Here is a 15890-nt window from a genome sequence, read left to right as displayed (position 1 = left end):
CAAACCAGTAGCTGCAGTGGTCATGGTGCCTTCTCCCTGCCTCCACTTGGCTTTGTGTCCTTGCAGCACCCCAAGGCAAAGGGATACTGGCTTTCTCACCAGGTGTGACTGGGCGCTGGCAGAGGGGTGCAGCCACTGCTGGGGTGTGTGTGGGCACGCTCATGGGTTTAGCTCTGGAGGGCCCCAGATTGGTCCCCGGGGTGTTGGCCAAAATGGTGGCCATTACCCTGATCACAGAGCTGGAACCCAACCGATACCTCTGGGACCATTTGAACCCCAATCTGGCTCCAGGGCGCGTTTCTACCAGCAGCAAGGGGGAGCGAGGGAAAGGCTGAGGGGCAGAGTGGCTGAGAAGAGAAGCAAGAAGAAGACAGGTTTCCAGCAGGCTCCCACAGAGAAGTGGTGGGAGCGGGGAGGAGCCTCTAGACACAGACAAGCGGTGGGGGCTTTCTGAAGTGAAGAAGCCAGCAACTACACCGGTTTGCTCAACCCGGGTGCTAAGTCATCATGAAAGTCTAGTCTTACGAGAGTCTAACCGATCGCCGTGTTTGGGGTCAGGAAAGAATTTTCCTCCGCATCATCCAGAGACCCTGGGATTTTTTTCCCTTTCCTCTGCAGCCCGGGTCCCGGCTGGATTGCAGGTTTAAGCTAGTGTAAATGGTGGATTCTCTGTATATGGAAATCTTTAAATCCTGATTTGAGGATGTCAGTATCTCAGCCAGAGGTTATGGGTCTATTACAGGAGAGATGGCTGAGGTTCTGTGGCCTGTGATATGCAGGAGGTCAGACTAGAGGATCATGATGGTCCCTTCTAGCTTCAAAATCTGTGAAGGCTAGTGACATTAACCCTTCCCGCTGCCCTGGGCTCAAACGACAGGGGGAAGTGGCGATGTTGTGCCGCGTCTCTGGGAGGCACTGGGAATGTCCTGTCAATACGTCAGAAGTCCCAGAAATAGAGCAGCTGACCCATTTTAGTTTTCGGGGGAGCTCTCGGTTTGTGTGGTTTTATGCACAGAGGAAAAGAGATTCCCCTTCCTGAGAGAGATTTCTCTGAATGGGTCCCTCTTTCCTCTCCTCCGAAGGGGTTTCCACGATGCTGATGGGTCCGTTTTATTGTTTTAAAAAGAGAAGAACTGAAATAGAGGACTGGGGAGTCCTGCTAACAGACCGTCTCAGAGCAATACGAATAACTTCCAGCACTTTACTGATGTCCAGTGATATCTGTAGCCATTCACTCATGCTAAAGCCATAGCATTTAGCAGCACTGAAGCCCTTTACACACATTAGCCACTTCATCCTCCTGAAATCCCAGAGGTTAGGTAGCTAATGTCCCTCTTTTACAGACCCCGATGTACAGAGGCGAGGAGTAACTTGCTTAAACGAACAGTGTGTCAGCAGAAAAATTGGGTTAATCTGACCGTCCTCTCCCATGAGACCAGCAGATTAATTCACTAGATCACACACTGGCTCTGGAGATAATCTGGTTATGTTTAGGGAAGCTGGGAGGAAGGCAGGAAAGAAATCTCCCTTTCCCCACTCCCCCAAATCTGGCTGGAGCATTGTACAACTGGCCGGGTGCAGTATGGGGGCATGGTACGAGAGGGGCTGATCTTCCTGGGAAGGATCCGGTTTTGGTCAGGGCTGGAAGCATGATGGCAGATTGGACGGACGAGTGATCTGGTCTAGCGAGGCCAATCCGGCATTCTGGTGTGTCACACTCAGACGCTGCAGGGGGTGGAAGGAGCAGATCAAGGCAGCTTCCCACTGAGCTTGAACCATTTTTACCAGCTGGCCATTCACCTCCGCACCCCCCAGGAAGTAAAAGAACGAGCGGGTGCTCGTTCCCGCTAAGACAGGTGAAAGGACAGCTGTGGTGCTCTTCCGCTTATTTTAATAACTTGTACAGCCCGAGGTCGAAGGGAACTAGTTTGTTTCTTGGTTCCCTTGCGGTGCAATTGACCATGTCTGCAAGTTCCCTTAACAGCTTGGAACATCATTTGTTCTCTGGATGGGTCGCTTCTTGGTAGTTAGTTACTGGAGTCATTTTCCTCTGAGTGCACCTTCTTTTTCTCTATCTGCTTCCCCATTACCCCACCCTCCAGACTGTCCTGTGAAACGTATCGTTCTCTCTCTCTCCTCCCTGCATTCTTTTGTTGTGCTCAGGTCATGGTATCTCCCGGCAATTGATTCTGCTGCTTTCCCTGCAAAGCACAAAGCTCTCCTTTCTTGCATTCATTGTTCCCCATGCGGGTTAGCATCTGAGATGACAATTGCTCCATTGATTCTTCCACTGGCTGCGGTTGAATGTCATAGAAAAGATCAGAGAGAGTTCATGGGGAATTTGGAAGGGGTGGGGCATTTCCTGCATCATGGCATTGTCTCCTTTGAGGGGTCAGCCTTCTCCTGGGAACTGCGATTTCCCCCACTGAAATGAGATCAAGAATGCATGTGGGGTGATTCTCCTACCAGACACTGAAAATGCCAGTCTTGGGTGGTACATGGGAAAGCAGAGCATGGCTGGGAGGGCGGTGGGGAAGAGGGGAGGGATCTCTTAATCAAAGAACAACCTAGCACCTTTCACCCAGAAGGATCCCAAGGCGCTTTACAGACTGTGTGAGTCGGGATCAACTCACCTATCTCTGAAATGCAACCACCTCTGGGAGTGGATCGGAGTAGCCGTGATACGCCAGGAAACTCTCCCAGCTAGAGTTAAAATGAAACCACAATGGGAATACAGAATGCAACTCATCAAGCTGGAATTTAGCCGGGTTATCGGGCCTAGCCTCCCTTTTTGCCACAAAGTGCCATGACAGCATTAAATGACCACAGGTGGGCAAGCCTTGGGTTTTAAATCTAGTCTATCTCCGGTACTATACAGCCCCCATTGCTGTAGTATCTGAGCACCTGACAATCTCTAATCTTCACTGCGAGGCAGGTCAGAACTGTTAGCCCCGTTGGACAGATGGGGAAACTGAGGAACAGAGAAGCTAGTGCCCAAATCCTTAAAGGTGTTTAGGCTCCTAACTTCCATTGAAATCCATGCCCAAGGTCACCCAGGGAATCAGTCAAAAGGCAGCACCTCTAGCACCGCACTCCAAGCTGCCCTGCGTTTAGTGCCAATTCAGTGAGAGGAGGACCACGACCTAGGACCTCCTTGGAGTTCTCCCATCCACGCCCCACTCAGGTCCAACCCTGTCTAGCAGCTGAGTGCCAAGAAAGCCGAGTCCATGTATTCTGGGTCCTGCAATTCATCTGGGAGCATCTGGCAGAAGAAAACAACCACTGCTTTGGCACCAGTGAAATGATTGTTTTCATTGCAGCCGCTCAAAGGGAACCAAGTCATTAGCTTCTCTGTCCACTTGGCTCTGAGCCGCTCTCTGGAGCGTGGCTGCACTCAACTAAACTCCGTCTCACCAAACACCCGCACTGCAAAAGCCAAAGTCAGCAGGAATGAACTGAGCTCCCATGTGCTGCGTAAGGGAAATACATGCTGCCTTCACACTCGCAGTTCCCTTGCTGCTGAGTGTAGCATGGAGACGAGTGTTACTTTGGGGTCACTGACGTCTCTCCTTTTATGTAAGAGCTAGCAGCATGCTGATAACGCAAGGTGAGCGGGATATATTTTATTTAGCCGTAGTGAATTTTCCCCGAGGGCAGATTGGCAAAGGCTCTGGGGTTTTTTTTGCCTTCCTCTGTAGCACGGGGTACGGCTCACTTGCTGGTGGATTCTCTGTACCTTAAAGTCTTCAAGCCATGATTTGAGGACTTTAATAACTCAGCCATAGGTCAGGATCTATTACAGCAGTGGGTGGGTGAGGTTCTGTGGCCTGCATTGTGCAGGAGGTCAGACTAGACGATCATATTGCTCCCTTCTGACCTTCGAGTCTCTGACTCTCTGAGTGTATCCAGGCACGTAGGCTGTGTCTTCCTGCCAAAAGGGGTGTGGATTTTACTGGCCAGAGCTAGTGTGATGCAAAATCCTAGTGGAGCTAAGGCACACATAGCTATTACCTTGATATAGCCACTTGAAGTCATCATTACAGGCACCACACTTTAAGATGTGGACAAAGTTTTGCACAGTATGTGCCCAGCACTGGCCAGGAGTCAGGACTCCTGGATTCTAATCCAGGCGCCGCCAAATCACTTCACCTCCCTTTGCTTCCCCTCCCTGTGTCTCCAGCTGTAAAATGGGGATGATGCTATTTAACTGCCTATCTGGGAGCTGGTGAAGATTCAGCCATGTATGGGGACATGCTTTGAACATGCCCCAGTTGTTGCATCTGCAGGAAAGGGATCAACTAAGGACCAATTCAGCTGCTCTTCGGCCTGCAATGCCACCAGCCGGTGCTCGGGCAAGGAGCGTTGTGAGATTGCAGAGGGCAGACCCTCGAGGGGGCCCTGACCCAGGTCATGTCAGCAAGCAGGGGGCATTTACAAGAGCATTGTGTGCAGTCAGGCAACCCCCCACGCGGTGCTCTCCCAAGCTGTGAAGGATGGTACCTTCTAGCACTATTTACAGAGCTGCCATGACCTCTTCCTCCAAGCCCTTTTCTATTTGCAGCCGCCTTGCACAACTCAGTTTCCCCTCGAGGTTTGCTGCATGATTCCATCCGGAGGTGGTGGGCGGCGAGCTGGCTGGAAGTGACTTGCAGTTGGCCAATGGGGCTGACAGTAAGCGGCCATAAGGGCAGCCACAAAGAATTGCGCTAGAGGTTGAACTGGCTGAGGAGGAAGAGGAAGATGCAGAGGGCGGTGCAGAATCAGGGGGCGGGGGCACGTCAATACGTGTATCCCCTGGGGGATGTCAAGCACCCAGTCTCCTGGTTCTGGCCTGCACTTGCAGGGTAACGTGAGCCCTCTGCTTATGGGTGGGAGGCAGGGGTAACCAGGCCACGTCCTGTCGCAGCATGATGGTGGCACGGCGTGCTGTGCCCTGGGGGTACAACGCTGTCTCAGTAGGTGATGATGTGTAGGGTCCGGCTGGACACAGCCAGGAGGACGCTCCCGCTGCGGGGAGGGGCTCAGCGGGGCAGTGAGGGGGCACTGACGCTGCTGGAGTCTGGCACTGACAAGCCACTGCTGGAGTCTCGGCCAGCGCTCACACACCAATTCTGGGGATGTGCCCACTCTCCTTGATTGCTGAGTGGCATGGCCGGGACACTGCTGGGAGGAAGTTCACATCACTGAGTCCCAGCTGGACACTGAGGAAGCTCATCTGCTGGAATCCCGGGTGCTGCTACTCGTGAAGAGGAAGCACTGAGAAGACAATGTAGCCGCAGCAACAATCCCTTCGAGGCCCCTCCATTTTGCCGAGTGCAGCAGCTGGGCCGGCCAGGCACGCCACCTGGGCAGGAGCTGAAAGCTGCTGGCAGGAAGCTTTGGTCGTGTGCTGCCTGTCCTTGGCCGGAGCTGCGCATTAACTCTGTAAATAAAGAGGCACGTGCCGTTGATTTATTTCCTCGCTCTGCAGCTTTTTTCTCTTGGCTCATGTAGGACGCACACTCCCCTCCAGCCGTGCTCCAGGCTCCAACGCGCTCGCCCACCCTCTAACAGCGGCAAACACAACGATTCGTCTCTGCAGGAAAGAACGTAAGAGACCCGACAGCCAGTCCTTCTACACAGCAACAGCTGGGCCCGGGCTAGCCTGCCCGAGCCAGCTTGAATCCCAGCTCACATGGGTGACGCTAGCCATGAAGATAGCGTCGCATGGGCTAGCGGGCTGAGTATGCACCCGGGGTCTTTGCCAGGCTGGTGTCACCCTGCCTGAGCTGTCTTCACTGAGCTGTGCCCAGCTCTGGCGGTGCTTGCAGACCCTCTGTGGTGCAAAGCACAGGCCGCAGCAGGGCAGATTTCCCACGCTGCATCAGATTTGGGGATTCTAGCTAAAGAGATGCAGGCCCAGGTGTAGACCAGGGCAGCCAGGTAAGCTGCACTGGTGTAAACTGTGCCCCAACGGTCATGGCTAGGGGTTGGCGGCGGCACCGTTAGCTAAGCCATTACTCCTGCATAGCCAAGACGGCGACACTGCCCTTGTGGGGAGTTAGGACCAGGTGCCTGTTTGGTTCTTGATCTCAGCTGAGATTTCCAGGTAAGGGACAGTCAACACAACAGCAGATCTCTGAATAGTCTGACTGGCTATTTGGACACAGCGCCTTAAGTGTGCCTGGCTCTTAATAGAGAAGATGGAGGTACGGCCCCTGCCCCCCAGTCTAGGAAAACCTAGGACGCTCACGTCAGCTGCTAGCGGCAGGGCACTGCTGGAAGGAAGGAAGCAGCAGCAGGGAGAAGCTATTCTGCAACAGAGGAAGGAAAAGAGCTGAGGACAGGGAACTTGCTGACTAGCAAAGCAGGCTGGTGTAACGGGCCAACCGGGGAAGGCCCTGGTCTGTAGCAATCTGCTGCAAAGTGAGGGGCACGAGTCGTGCCTGGCACTCGCTATTAACCCTTTGCATGCTGGCGGGGAATCCTGCTTCTGCTGGCGGCCGGGGCGTTACATTCTTTATTGAGGCTGCCGGTTAGCTGCCCACTAAGTCTTGCAAGCCAGACTGCGCTTTCTCCCTGAGTTAGTGACCCAAGCAGGCATGCAGTGACGGGGCTACGGTGAAGAGATCTGACTAGCACATGCCTCTCTTTTAGATGTATAGACCCTCCCCCCCTTAGTGGGCACAGATGCAGCTGCACTGCCCAGGGGCATCAAACCCACTTAGGAGTCGAGTTTGCAGGCCTCAGCTCCGGTTGTCGCGCCGGGCGCCGAAGGGAGATGTTGGAGGAGAACTCTGCTAGAGATGGGAGGACGCACAAAGCCAAGTGTGACATGAGAAATCAACAGGAGAGGGCCCTGCCCCGGGGAGAGGAAGAAGCCTAGAACTTCCCTCTAAGCCCAGCACGGCTGACGTATCACAAGGCCTGGCCGCGTGGGGCTCCAGGAATAGAACCTAATGAATCCCAGGGCAGGTGAGCATCACACATCGACTTGGCAATGAGGATTCCCCATCCTGGAACCGACGCAGTCACACCACAGCCTCCGTGGGGAAGGGATCTTCGGCACAGCTCAGCCGTTGCACTAATGACCCTCTGTGCTCTGGTGCGTCAGCAAAGAATAAATAGCAATCTTCATCCTCCCTGCTGAGACCAGGCTTGATGAGTTCATTGCACTTTGTAAACACCATTCCTCATAGCAATTACCCCCATTTTACAGAAGGGGAAACTGAGTCACAGGAGCAGGCGGGGCTGCCCTCAGGCCCCGGAACTACAGTCTGATTTTCAGAGGTGGCATTGGCTGCAGTGGGAGTTGGGCTCAGCAATACTTGACAGCACGTGCCAGGCCCCTGACGGCATCAGGAACAGGACTCAGAAGTTTCAGGGGGCCTGACCCAGCCCACACTGCCTCTGAACTACTAGATCCTACTAGATCCTGGGCTGGGGGGGCAGTGTGGGCTAATGGTTAGAGCACAGGTCCTGCAAGTCAGGAGAGTGGGGGGGTCTGTTCCCACCCCTGCCACTGACTCACTTCGGGGAAAGTGCTTGAGTTTCTCTGTAAAGTGGGGTAGATGCCGGTGACCTGCTTCCCAGGGTTTGTGTGGCTCGGTTCATTTGTTTACTCGGCAGTCTAAGGCCTTCAGCTCGGAGCAGAGTAGGATTGAGCTAAGAACCGACTCCGGCCCTCTGCGAGGATGGATGGGGCGGAGGCTAATGGGCAGCGCAGGCAGGCAGATTCAAGGCTGGACGCTGTCTGCCTGGGCAGCTGTCGGTGTGATAGGCAGGGAGAGACTTGAGCCCCAGCATTTGGATCCAGATTGTGCCCCCCCCCATTCACACACAATCTGGGGGTGCTTGGATTTGGGGATTTGGTTTAGCCTGGGGTAGAGGCCAAGCGCAAAATGTTGTGGCTCTGGCGTGGGAGTTGGGATTCTGAGTGCCCTCAAAGTTCAGGGGTGTCCGGCCACAGGGGGCTGGCTCAGATCATCTGGGCTGGAGGCTGAGCCATGCTGATGGGATCCGTGCAGGGAGACGGGCACTGCCCGCCCTTGCTGGGCAAAAGCGGAGAGGTGGCTGGTTCTCATGGAGGCTTCTAGCTCCCAATGTGCACAGCTGAGCAAATGGGTGCTTGTCTGACCCGCGCACATGAATTGCTCCACGCCTCTCCACGGTATAGTGTCTATATATGCTACAGACCACACACAGGACCCTACTCGTGGCTGCATTAGCTCCCCTCTGCAGTCGAGACTCTGCTTCAATGTGGTAGTGCTGCCACATTGCTTTGGTACAAGAGGGGGATGGCACAGACGCTAAATGCCAGAGGTGGGACTAGAACCCAGGAACCCCGACTTGTAGACACCTGCTCTACCCAGCTCTCCTTGACTTAGAGAGAGCGATTTATTTTTCCTCTCGTAGGCCGGCGCGTTGTCGTGTCAGCCTCTTCTTCGTGCCATGGGCGCCGGGGTTTTTTGGTCGGGGCTGGGCAATGCTCAGGACGGTGGGTGGCGTGAGGCACCCGCCAATGTTCACGGTGTCTGTGGTTTCACTAGCCAGGAGAAAACTAACGCGCTAACCTAGTTTGTGCTGAGGGGCAGACCAGCCCCTTGTGCTCGACCAGCGTGGGCAAGCAGTGATTCCACCCCACTGTGCAGCAGGGCACAAGCGGGTGTGCAATGGGCAGTCGTGCCGCCTTCCGAAAGGCACGGCGTACCTAACGAGATGGCTCAGCCGCCAGGTGCGGCATTACCGATTACCGCAGCTGGTGGCTGTTTCTTTGATCGATGGGGTGTTTCTGCAGCTGTGTTTACCAGGCGTCAAGAGAGTAAATAGCTGAGAGGTGTAGATCAGGGTGTAACGCAGGGTGGCGGGCGGCTGGTACTCTGACAGCGACCCTGCTGGATTCATGGACGCTCCTGCTGATTCTCTTCTTTGTCGTGTTTCCTAGGTGAGAGACGCTTTCCACTGGCGAAACACGAGAGTCTCATAACTCTGTACCATGAGGAGAACACTTCCTCCCTCTTTGTGGGCGCGGAGGGAAAGCTCTACTACTTTGACTTTGAGACCTCAGTTAACTACACGGTAAGGAGGCGTCACAGATGCGCACGGCTTTAGTCTCCCAAGCCCGCCGTGACGTCATTCCGCTGCATTCTCCCCATTGCACAGATGGGAAAACAGAGGCATAATTCAGTTTAGTGACCTAGCCCAGCCTCCACCAGCAAGTCGGGGCAAAGCCAAGAAGAGAAGGCAGATGTCTCGACACACAACCCTCTGCCTGAATCCCTCTTTATAGCTACCCTGCCCAATCTATCCAGTGAGTTATGGTGGCTCCAGACATGCAGCCAGCCCCGTCTTCCTGGCCTGCTCATCCCATGGGTGGTGTGTGGGTTCACAGAACTTTGCCAGCATTCGTAATTAACTCCCAGACAGTTATTTAGAGAGGCAGGAACTAACCAAGGTTATTCCTTTTTCCCAGGAGGACTTCCCCGAACAGGAGTCAGGAATCTGCACAAAACCAGTAAGTCTGGAGATCTCGGCAGCTGGATTTAGCTCTATGAGAAACATCTGGAGGCTTCCCAAAGAGCCCGGAGCCACTGTAACGCTTACATCTGCTCTGCTAGGGCTTCTTTTCCATTCAGCAGCAGAACTCCTGAGCTACACAGGGTAAAAGGCAGCTTGATGGACACTTAGAGGGCTGGAGGATGTAGGCATAAGTCAGGGGGCACAAGGGTCAGAAAAATTGCGGGTGGTGAATTCTGGTGAGAAGGTGGCGAACAGGAGAACTGGAGTCACCAATCTGGATTAAAATGGGAGAATGTATAATTAGGAGGTTGAGTCAGTTCTGTGCTGGGGGTGGGGGTGGCTGATAGCCTCTCACAGGAGTTCAAGGGGGTGTTCTGATCATGCTGTCCCCTCCCCAAGTGAAATCTTCTGGCCTGTGTTGTGCAGGGAGTCAGCTTTGGCCCTAGATTTTTACAATGATCCCTTCTGGCTTTGATATCCGGGGGGAAAAAGAGTCTTTCCTCCACCCCTAACGTTGGGCCAGGAGCAGCTGGGTTTCACCAAACTGTCCGCCGTTGCTCATGCCCCTTGTTCTTTCTTTCCCAGGAGGACAAGAAGAACTATCTGACCTTCATTGGGAAGTACAAGGACACGCGGCTGATATGTGGGACAAACGCCTGCCAGCCCACCTGCTGGAATTGGGAAGCCAGGGAGTTTGGTGCTACTCCCCCACTCAGACCGCAGGTGGGTGGGTCTAGAACCCTGGATCACCTGACACCTAGTCCCGTGTCTTCTCCAACAGACTGGTGGTTCTGTTCCAATCACCTGCCCTATGACCAGAGCAAATTGCACCACCTGCCTGTGCCTCAGTTTCCCCATCTGTCAAATGCAAACGATGATCACGCTCACCTTCCTCCGCAAAGTGCTTTGAAACCTATGGGTGAAAAGTACTCTGCAGAAGCTGAGTTTTATAGTCTGTAACAGAATCCACGCTCCGTTCCCGCCCAGGAAATCTGGTTCGTGGCAGAGCACAGGGTCACCGTTCAGGATCTCTAGTCCGTAACAGCAAAGGGGAATGCAGGAAAACACCAGCCAAGTCAACGCGCTTGTCTGTAAAACTTCTTCCTCCAAGTCAGCTTTGACATGAGAGTTCCTCTTGGTGCATTTGACGTGGCCCGCCTCCAGCCTTAACTCACAGGAAACACCTTTCCTGAGCTTGTCAGTGCACCAGTCCAATCCAGCTCCGCACAGAACATCCTACAGCCGGAGCACATGCCAGTGTAGATGCCAGGGGGCAGGTAATCAATCTCCTCTTGCCCCAGAGGGAACTGGGGGGCAGATTGATTGATTGCTTTGCCCTGCTCGGAGAATGAACGAGCCGACAGAGCCCCTCTTACCAACTGTAACTCTTCATTGTTCCCTGTTCTCCCCAGGCCGGACGGGCTAAATCTCTAGTGGACGCGCGAGGTTTGGTCCCTTTTGTTCCTGACCAGAACTCCCTGGTCCTTGCCGACGGTAAGTCCGAGCGCCTGCGTCTCTTCTTCAGCCTGCAGCGCCAGTGGGCCAAACCCCAGCTGGTGTCATGCGGAAGTCAGTAGAGCTATGCTGACCGACTCCGGTTGGGCGACCAGTCCAGAGGCTTTGGTTTTTGCCTGGTTTGTGTGATCGTGCTTAGCGGGGTGGGGGCTTGTGGGGAGGAGACCATCTACATGCCGCGCCATTGGTGGCCCGTAAATCAGCCTGGCGCAGGTCAGAGGACAGGACTTTGATCTCCGGGCTGGGGAGCAGCTCAAGGTGGAATAAGCATGGCGTGAGCTTGGCCCTCCAACCAGGAGAGGATGATGCCCCCAGGGCAGGGTCAGCCCCATTAATTCTAGTGTTGGAGCAGCTGAGAAAACCCAGCAAGCCACTTTCAAGCTGGGCTAGTGCCTATCTCTGGAGCAGTGTGAGGAGGGAGCCTTGGACTTGTCTTGCCAGGGCTGGCCAGAGTCCATGGTGATGGGCAGCAAGCTTCAGGCCCCCGGGGTGCAAACCCTCCCCCGTCACTCCTGCCTGCTACCCAAGTTGCTGGGCAGCCTGGCATTCCCAACGCCTTATTCACTAGCCCGAGAAGGGAGCCCGCTGGGTTCTCCTGCCCTTTCGCGGGGGATCTGGGCCCATCCTCCTCACCCGGGCAGGCGTATAGATCATGTGATCAGCTTCCGGGGTCCAGATTTCATTCTGCCTCATCTCGGGGCCCTTGTTTTTCTCCCTTCCCCACCTCTGCCTCTCAGCACTGAGCCCCGTGCCCGAGGGGGGAGAAGGCAGTGGAGTGGGGAGCTCACCCCCCACACCCTGGCCAGGGCTGCTGTGAACGCCGTTCAGACCCTCCCTATCTCTTCTGCCCTGGGAAACCAGAGCTGTGTCCGTGGCTCTGTTGAATTGTTTCCTTCCTTAGCTAAGGGGGATCGCTGCTGATTCTGGCCCCCAGGGGACAAGTGTCTGTACCAAAAGCTGGCCTTGGAGAATGAGCTCTTTGCTAGACCAGGGCTGGGGCAGCTTGCGTTGGCACTACCATTACCCAGACTGTGCCCGCTCCGTGGATCCTGAGGGGACCCCGCTCTCCAGGGTCATCGACCTGGCTCCTTTCATCAATGCTGGATCCCTTGAGAAGAACATTCCCCGGGCGAGTATTGGCAAACTAAAAACCAGCCCGTGGCAAATGCTCCTTCCCATCTTGCAGGCGAAGACGTGTATTCCACCATCAGCATGCACTGGAACAATGGGAAGATACCCCGTTTCCGCCGGGTCCGAGGGGCCGCGGAGCTCTACACCAGTGACACAGTGATGCAGAGTGAGTATGGCAGAGATCTGCCGGGCCCGGGGCTCCCTGGCTAATCCCAGGAGGAAGATGATCTTGGGACTTCAGGGTGACTCCACCCCTTTTTCTTTCCACAAGCCCTCCTGCACACAGGGTTCAACTCTGGCCCCAGCTGTAGTTCTGTCTGCTGCTCCCGGGCTGTCCAGGGTCAAGAAGCGGCTTGGGGACAGGTCCTCCAGCACATCAGCAGCATCGGGCCGTGTGGCCATGGGGGGGGACTGTGGCAGGAATTGCAGTCTCCATGGGTAGCCCTGGAGAGGCTGCTGACACTGGAGTAGAGGAAATCAAAGCGTTTCCCTGCCTGCTTTTTGCACCACTGATCAGTGAGGCGTCCTGGGCAACGCTCTGCGGTGCAATAAGCAACTTCCCCCCCTTATTTGGCCCCCAACCCTTGCTCGCAAAGAGGAAAACAGCAGCCCCCGTGACTTCTGCTTTCGCTACCTGTACACGCACTGGGCACGTTATTCCAGCACTTACAGGAACTAAACGTCAACACTGTGCAAGTACTTTGGGTAGTGGATGCAGAGGAAACGCTCCCCTAGCTTGAGGTTGAGGGGGGAGAACAGAAGCGGCTGTTTAAAAAGAACTGAAAGAAACGGATGCAACATCCAGCGTGTGAGACTGGAAGGAAATGTGGCTGTTTAACAGGCCCACCAGCTGCCGTCACGGTCTCCACGGGTCAGTGGTAACAGAGCAGAGAGCTCTGGCTTGCTCATCTGGCCATAAATGGGCCCCGGGTGGAGCCCAACTGCTCCTCCTCCCACACCTCCAGCCAGGGGTCTGGTAATGAATCAAAATCTGGAAAGCATCGTCCTCTTCCCCAGCTGGAGCGGTGCCTGAGGAAGAGTCAGGGTTTTCCAACTGGTTCTTCCAGTGGTCAGGGATGAGGGGGGGGGGGGGGTCGGACAGTGAATGGGCGGAGAAGGATGGCAGGGACAGAGCATTTTTCACCCTTTCATGTGACCTTTCCATGCACCACTGGCTCAGTCCCTCTCCCCTGAGCGAGCCAAGCAACATTGCTAGGCAAGGAGACCGCTGGAGACAGAGCAAGCCCACAGTTTTGGAGAAGTGGGTTTTTTTATCCACCACCCAGCTGAGGGCCAGAAATGGCAGCAAGGGAAGTGTAAACACAGACCCAGAAGAGGCAAACAAAGCAGATGCTCCCAGGGCATCACGTCATCCGGCCGTGCCGTGGGGATGTGAAGTAATGAGTCTCAGGAGCGTCAGTGCTCCATTCCCCACCCGGGGTGCCCTCTCCAGCTGACTTCATGGAGACAGGGAGGTGTATTAATAGGGCTTTCCCATCATTGCCAGCGGTACGGACTTCCCCAGTTAGACACAAACAACAGCAAAGCCCGCTTCCCTGCTGGGCCTCCTTTCCATGCCGTAACACTTCCCCTGCGCAAGCCGTTGTCCCCACGGAATGGGTTTCCTTCAGCGCCAGCCAGCCTAGCAACTAGACTAAACTGGGCTCCAAAGTCTTGGCGTGTCGAGAAAAGCCTCCAAATGTAAGATCCAGAGCCTTAAATTAGGGTGTCGGAGCTGGCACAGGGCAACTCCCTGGTGAGAGTGTGTCAGGGGTCTCCCCTTGTGTCTGATCTATAGAGGATATTGGGGAGGGGAGGTCAGACAGCGAATGGGTGGGGTGGGAATGGAGGGGGGCGGTCGGACAGCGAATGGGAGGTTTCAGCTCCCTGCCTGGGAGGTTGGCTCTTTCGCTCCAGCTGTAGACGCTCACCTGTTTAATTCTAGAGGTCCCTGGTCCAACCCCTGGCGATGGTTGCCACATGTGCCCTTGTGTTATGAGATGTTCTTAGGCCGTGTCGGCTTGTCCCTCCCATTCTCATGGCTCTTCCTCCTCCACCCCAGACCCGAGGTTTGTTAAAGCCGCTGTCATCCAGCAAGATGAGCGCTATGATGACAAGATCTACTACTTCTTTCGAGAGGACAATCCCGACAAGAGTCCCGAGGCCCCGTTAAATGTCTCCAGAGTGGCCCAGCTGTGCAAGGTACAGAGCGGGTGTGGGGGAGGGGGAGAGGCAGGGTGCACGCGGGGAGGGGCCGGTGGCATTGCCTCTAGGAGTGCCCCTGGAAGCTGGTGCAGCCGCGAGGTGATGAGGTGGCTCTGGGTATTACAGGGCGGTGCAGGAGAGAGACGGTGGCTCCTGGCGAAGGTGGGGTGGGGACCGGGGGGAGAATTGAGAGTTGGAGCTTTTCACTGGCGGGGAAGGAGGCTTGTCGTGGAAAGTTTCCCTCCCCAGGGAGAGGTGAGACCCGTCAGGGACTCTGCCATGTCCCCTTTCCAATGGCTGTGGTGGCCATTCCCATAGGAGGGAGCCCGGTGGGTCATTTTTCGCTTGTAACCCCCCTCCCCCCCCAGTTTCTGACCTGCATCGAAGCAGGGGGCTGGGAGGGTGCAAGCTGAGAGGAAGGATGGCCTAGTGGTTAAGGGTGCTAACCAGGGATCAGGACACGGCTCTGGCACAGACTTCCTATGTGACCTTGGACAAGTCCCTCAGTGCCTTTGTTCTCCCCCCTACATGGTGGGGATGCTAGCTCTGCCCTACCCCGTCGGGCTGCTGTGAGGATAAAAGATGGCGAGGTGCTCAGATGCTATGGTTCTGGGGGCCATGTAAGTACGATGGGTAGATGATGGGGAGCCACCCAAGGGGCTGGGAATGTGCCAGAGATCCCCTCCTGCAGCCTCCCCTACGTTCCCGGGATGGGCTCTGAGCCTCTGCTGTGTCCCACAGGGAGACAAAGGTGGCACCGGCTCCCTCTCCGCTTCCAAGTGGACCACCTTCCTGAAGGCCACGCTGGTCTGCGTCGACCCGGACACCAAGGGCAACTTCGACTGGCTGCAGGATGTCTTCATAGTCCCTTCAGACAAGGGCTGGAGGAAAACCAGAGTGTATGGGCTCTTCTCCAACTGCTGGTGAGTATCTTGGCCGGCCCGGGCCAGTGCCTCAGAATCGAGGGCACCTGGCCACGAAATAGCTTATCCACTCACTCCAGTTCCCTTCCAGCTGAGAGAGAAACACGGGAGACGCTAGCAGAGCCGTGTTTGCTTTTCGCTTGCCTCCCGTAGCTGTGTTCCTCACACCGTCAGACAGGGGGCTCGCGGGCTCACCCCTTGAAGGATTGGGGCCCTGTGATGGGGTGTGCCAGGTGCTCATTGGCTCCTGTTGGTAGGGTGACCCTGTTTCCCAAAGGGAAAATGGGACACTGTGTGGGGGCTGGCCCAAGCCCCCCACTCCGCCCCGCCCAGGGCTGGCACCAGCCACTTGCCCAAGCCCTGCCATGTCAGGCTGGCATTGCTGTTCATTCTCCCGCGCCCCCAAACGTTCCAGTTTGGGCCCCCCCCCCAAAAAAAATCAGGACGCCCAGGGCAGGGCTTAAGGGACTGTCCTGGCCAAAACGGGGTGTGTGGTCACATCTCCCTCCGGTGCACTCGGCCTCACGAAGGTGGCCTGCTGGCAGGGAGCAGGAGTGAGTTCAGACTAGAGAGGCCTCCCATGATCAGCTGCAGGCAGAACCAATGAGAGCTGGTCCT

At 55.5% G+C, this 15890-nt stretch overlaps 1 protein-coding gene across 1 annotated transcript in view; it reads left to right on the top strand.

Annotated features, from left to right (window-relative positions):
• The window catches only part of SEMA7A (semaphorin 7A (JohnMiltonHagen blood group)), a 45310-nt gene that overhangs the window by 17590 nt on the left and 11830 nt on the right, over positions 1 to 15890 (top strand). Inside the window, exons 2-8 of the mRNA XM_067534715.1 lie at positions 8924 to 9057; positions 9452 to 9493; positions 10084 to 10221; positions 10911 to 10992; positions 12200 to 12310; positions 14207 to 14346; positions 15091 to 15272. Of these exons, the coding sequence (XP_067390816.1) occupies positions 8924 to 9057; positions 9452 to 9493; positions 10084 to 10221; positions 10911 to 10992; positions 12200 to 12310; positions 14207 to 14346; positions 15091 to 15272 (829 nt within the window). The remainder of the gene's footprint in view (positions 1 to 8923; positions 9058 to 9451; positions 9494 to 10083; positions 10222 to 10910; positions 10993 to 12199; positions 12311 to 14206; positions 14347 to 15090; positions 15273 to 15890) is intronic.

Source organism: Emydura macquarii, unplaced genomic scaffold (genome assembly GCF_026122565.2).
Source record: "Emydura macquarii macquarii isolate MOO-44397 ecotype Brisbane River unplaced genomic scaffold, CSIRO-AGI_Emac_v2 contig_3451, whole genome shotgun sequence".
Lineage (NCBI taxonomy): Eukaryota > Metazoa > Chordata > Testudines > Chelidae > Emydura > Emydura macquarii.
The sequence above is the reverse complement of the archived record's forward strand: the minus strand, read 5'-3'. Positions and strand labels throughout refer to the sequence as shown.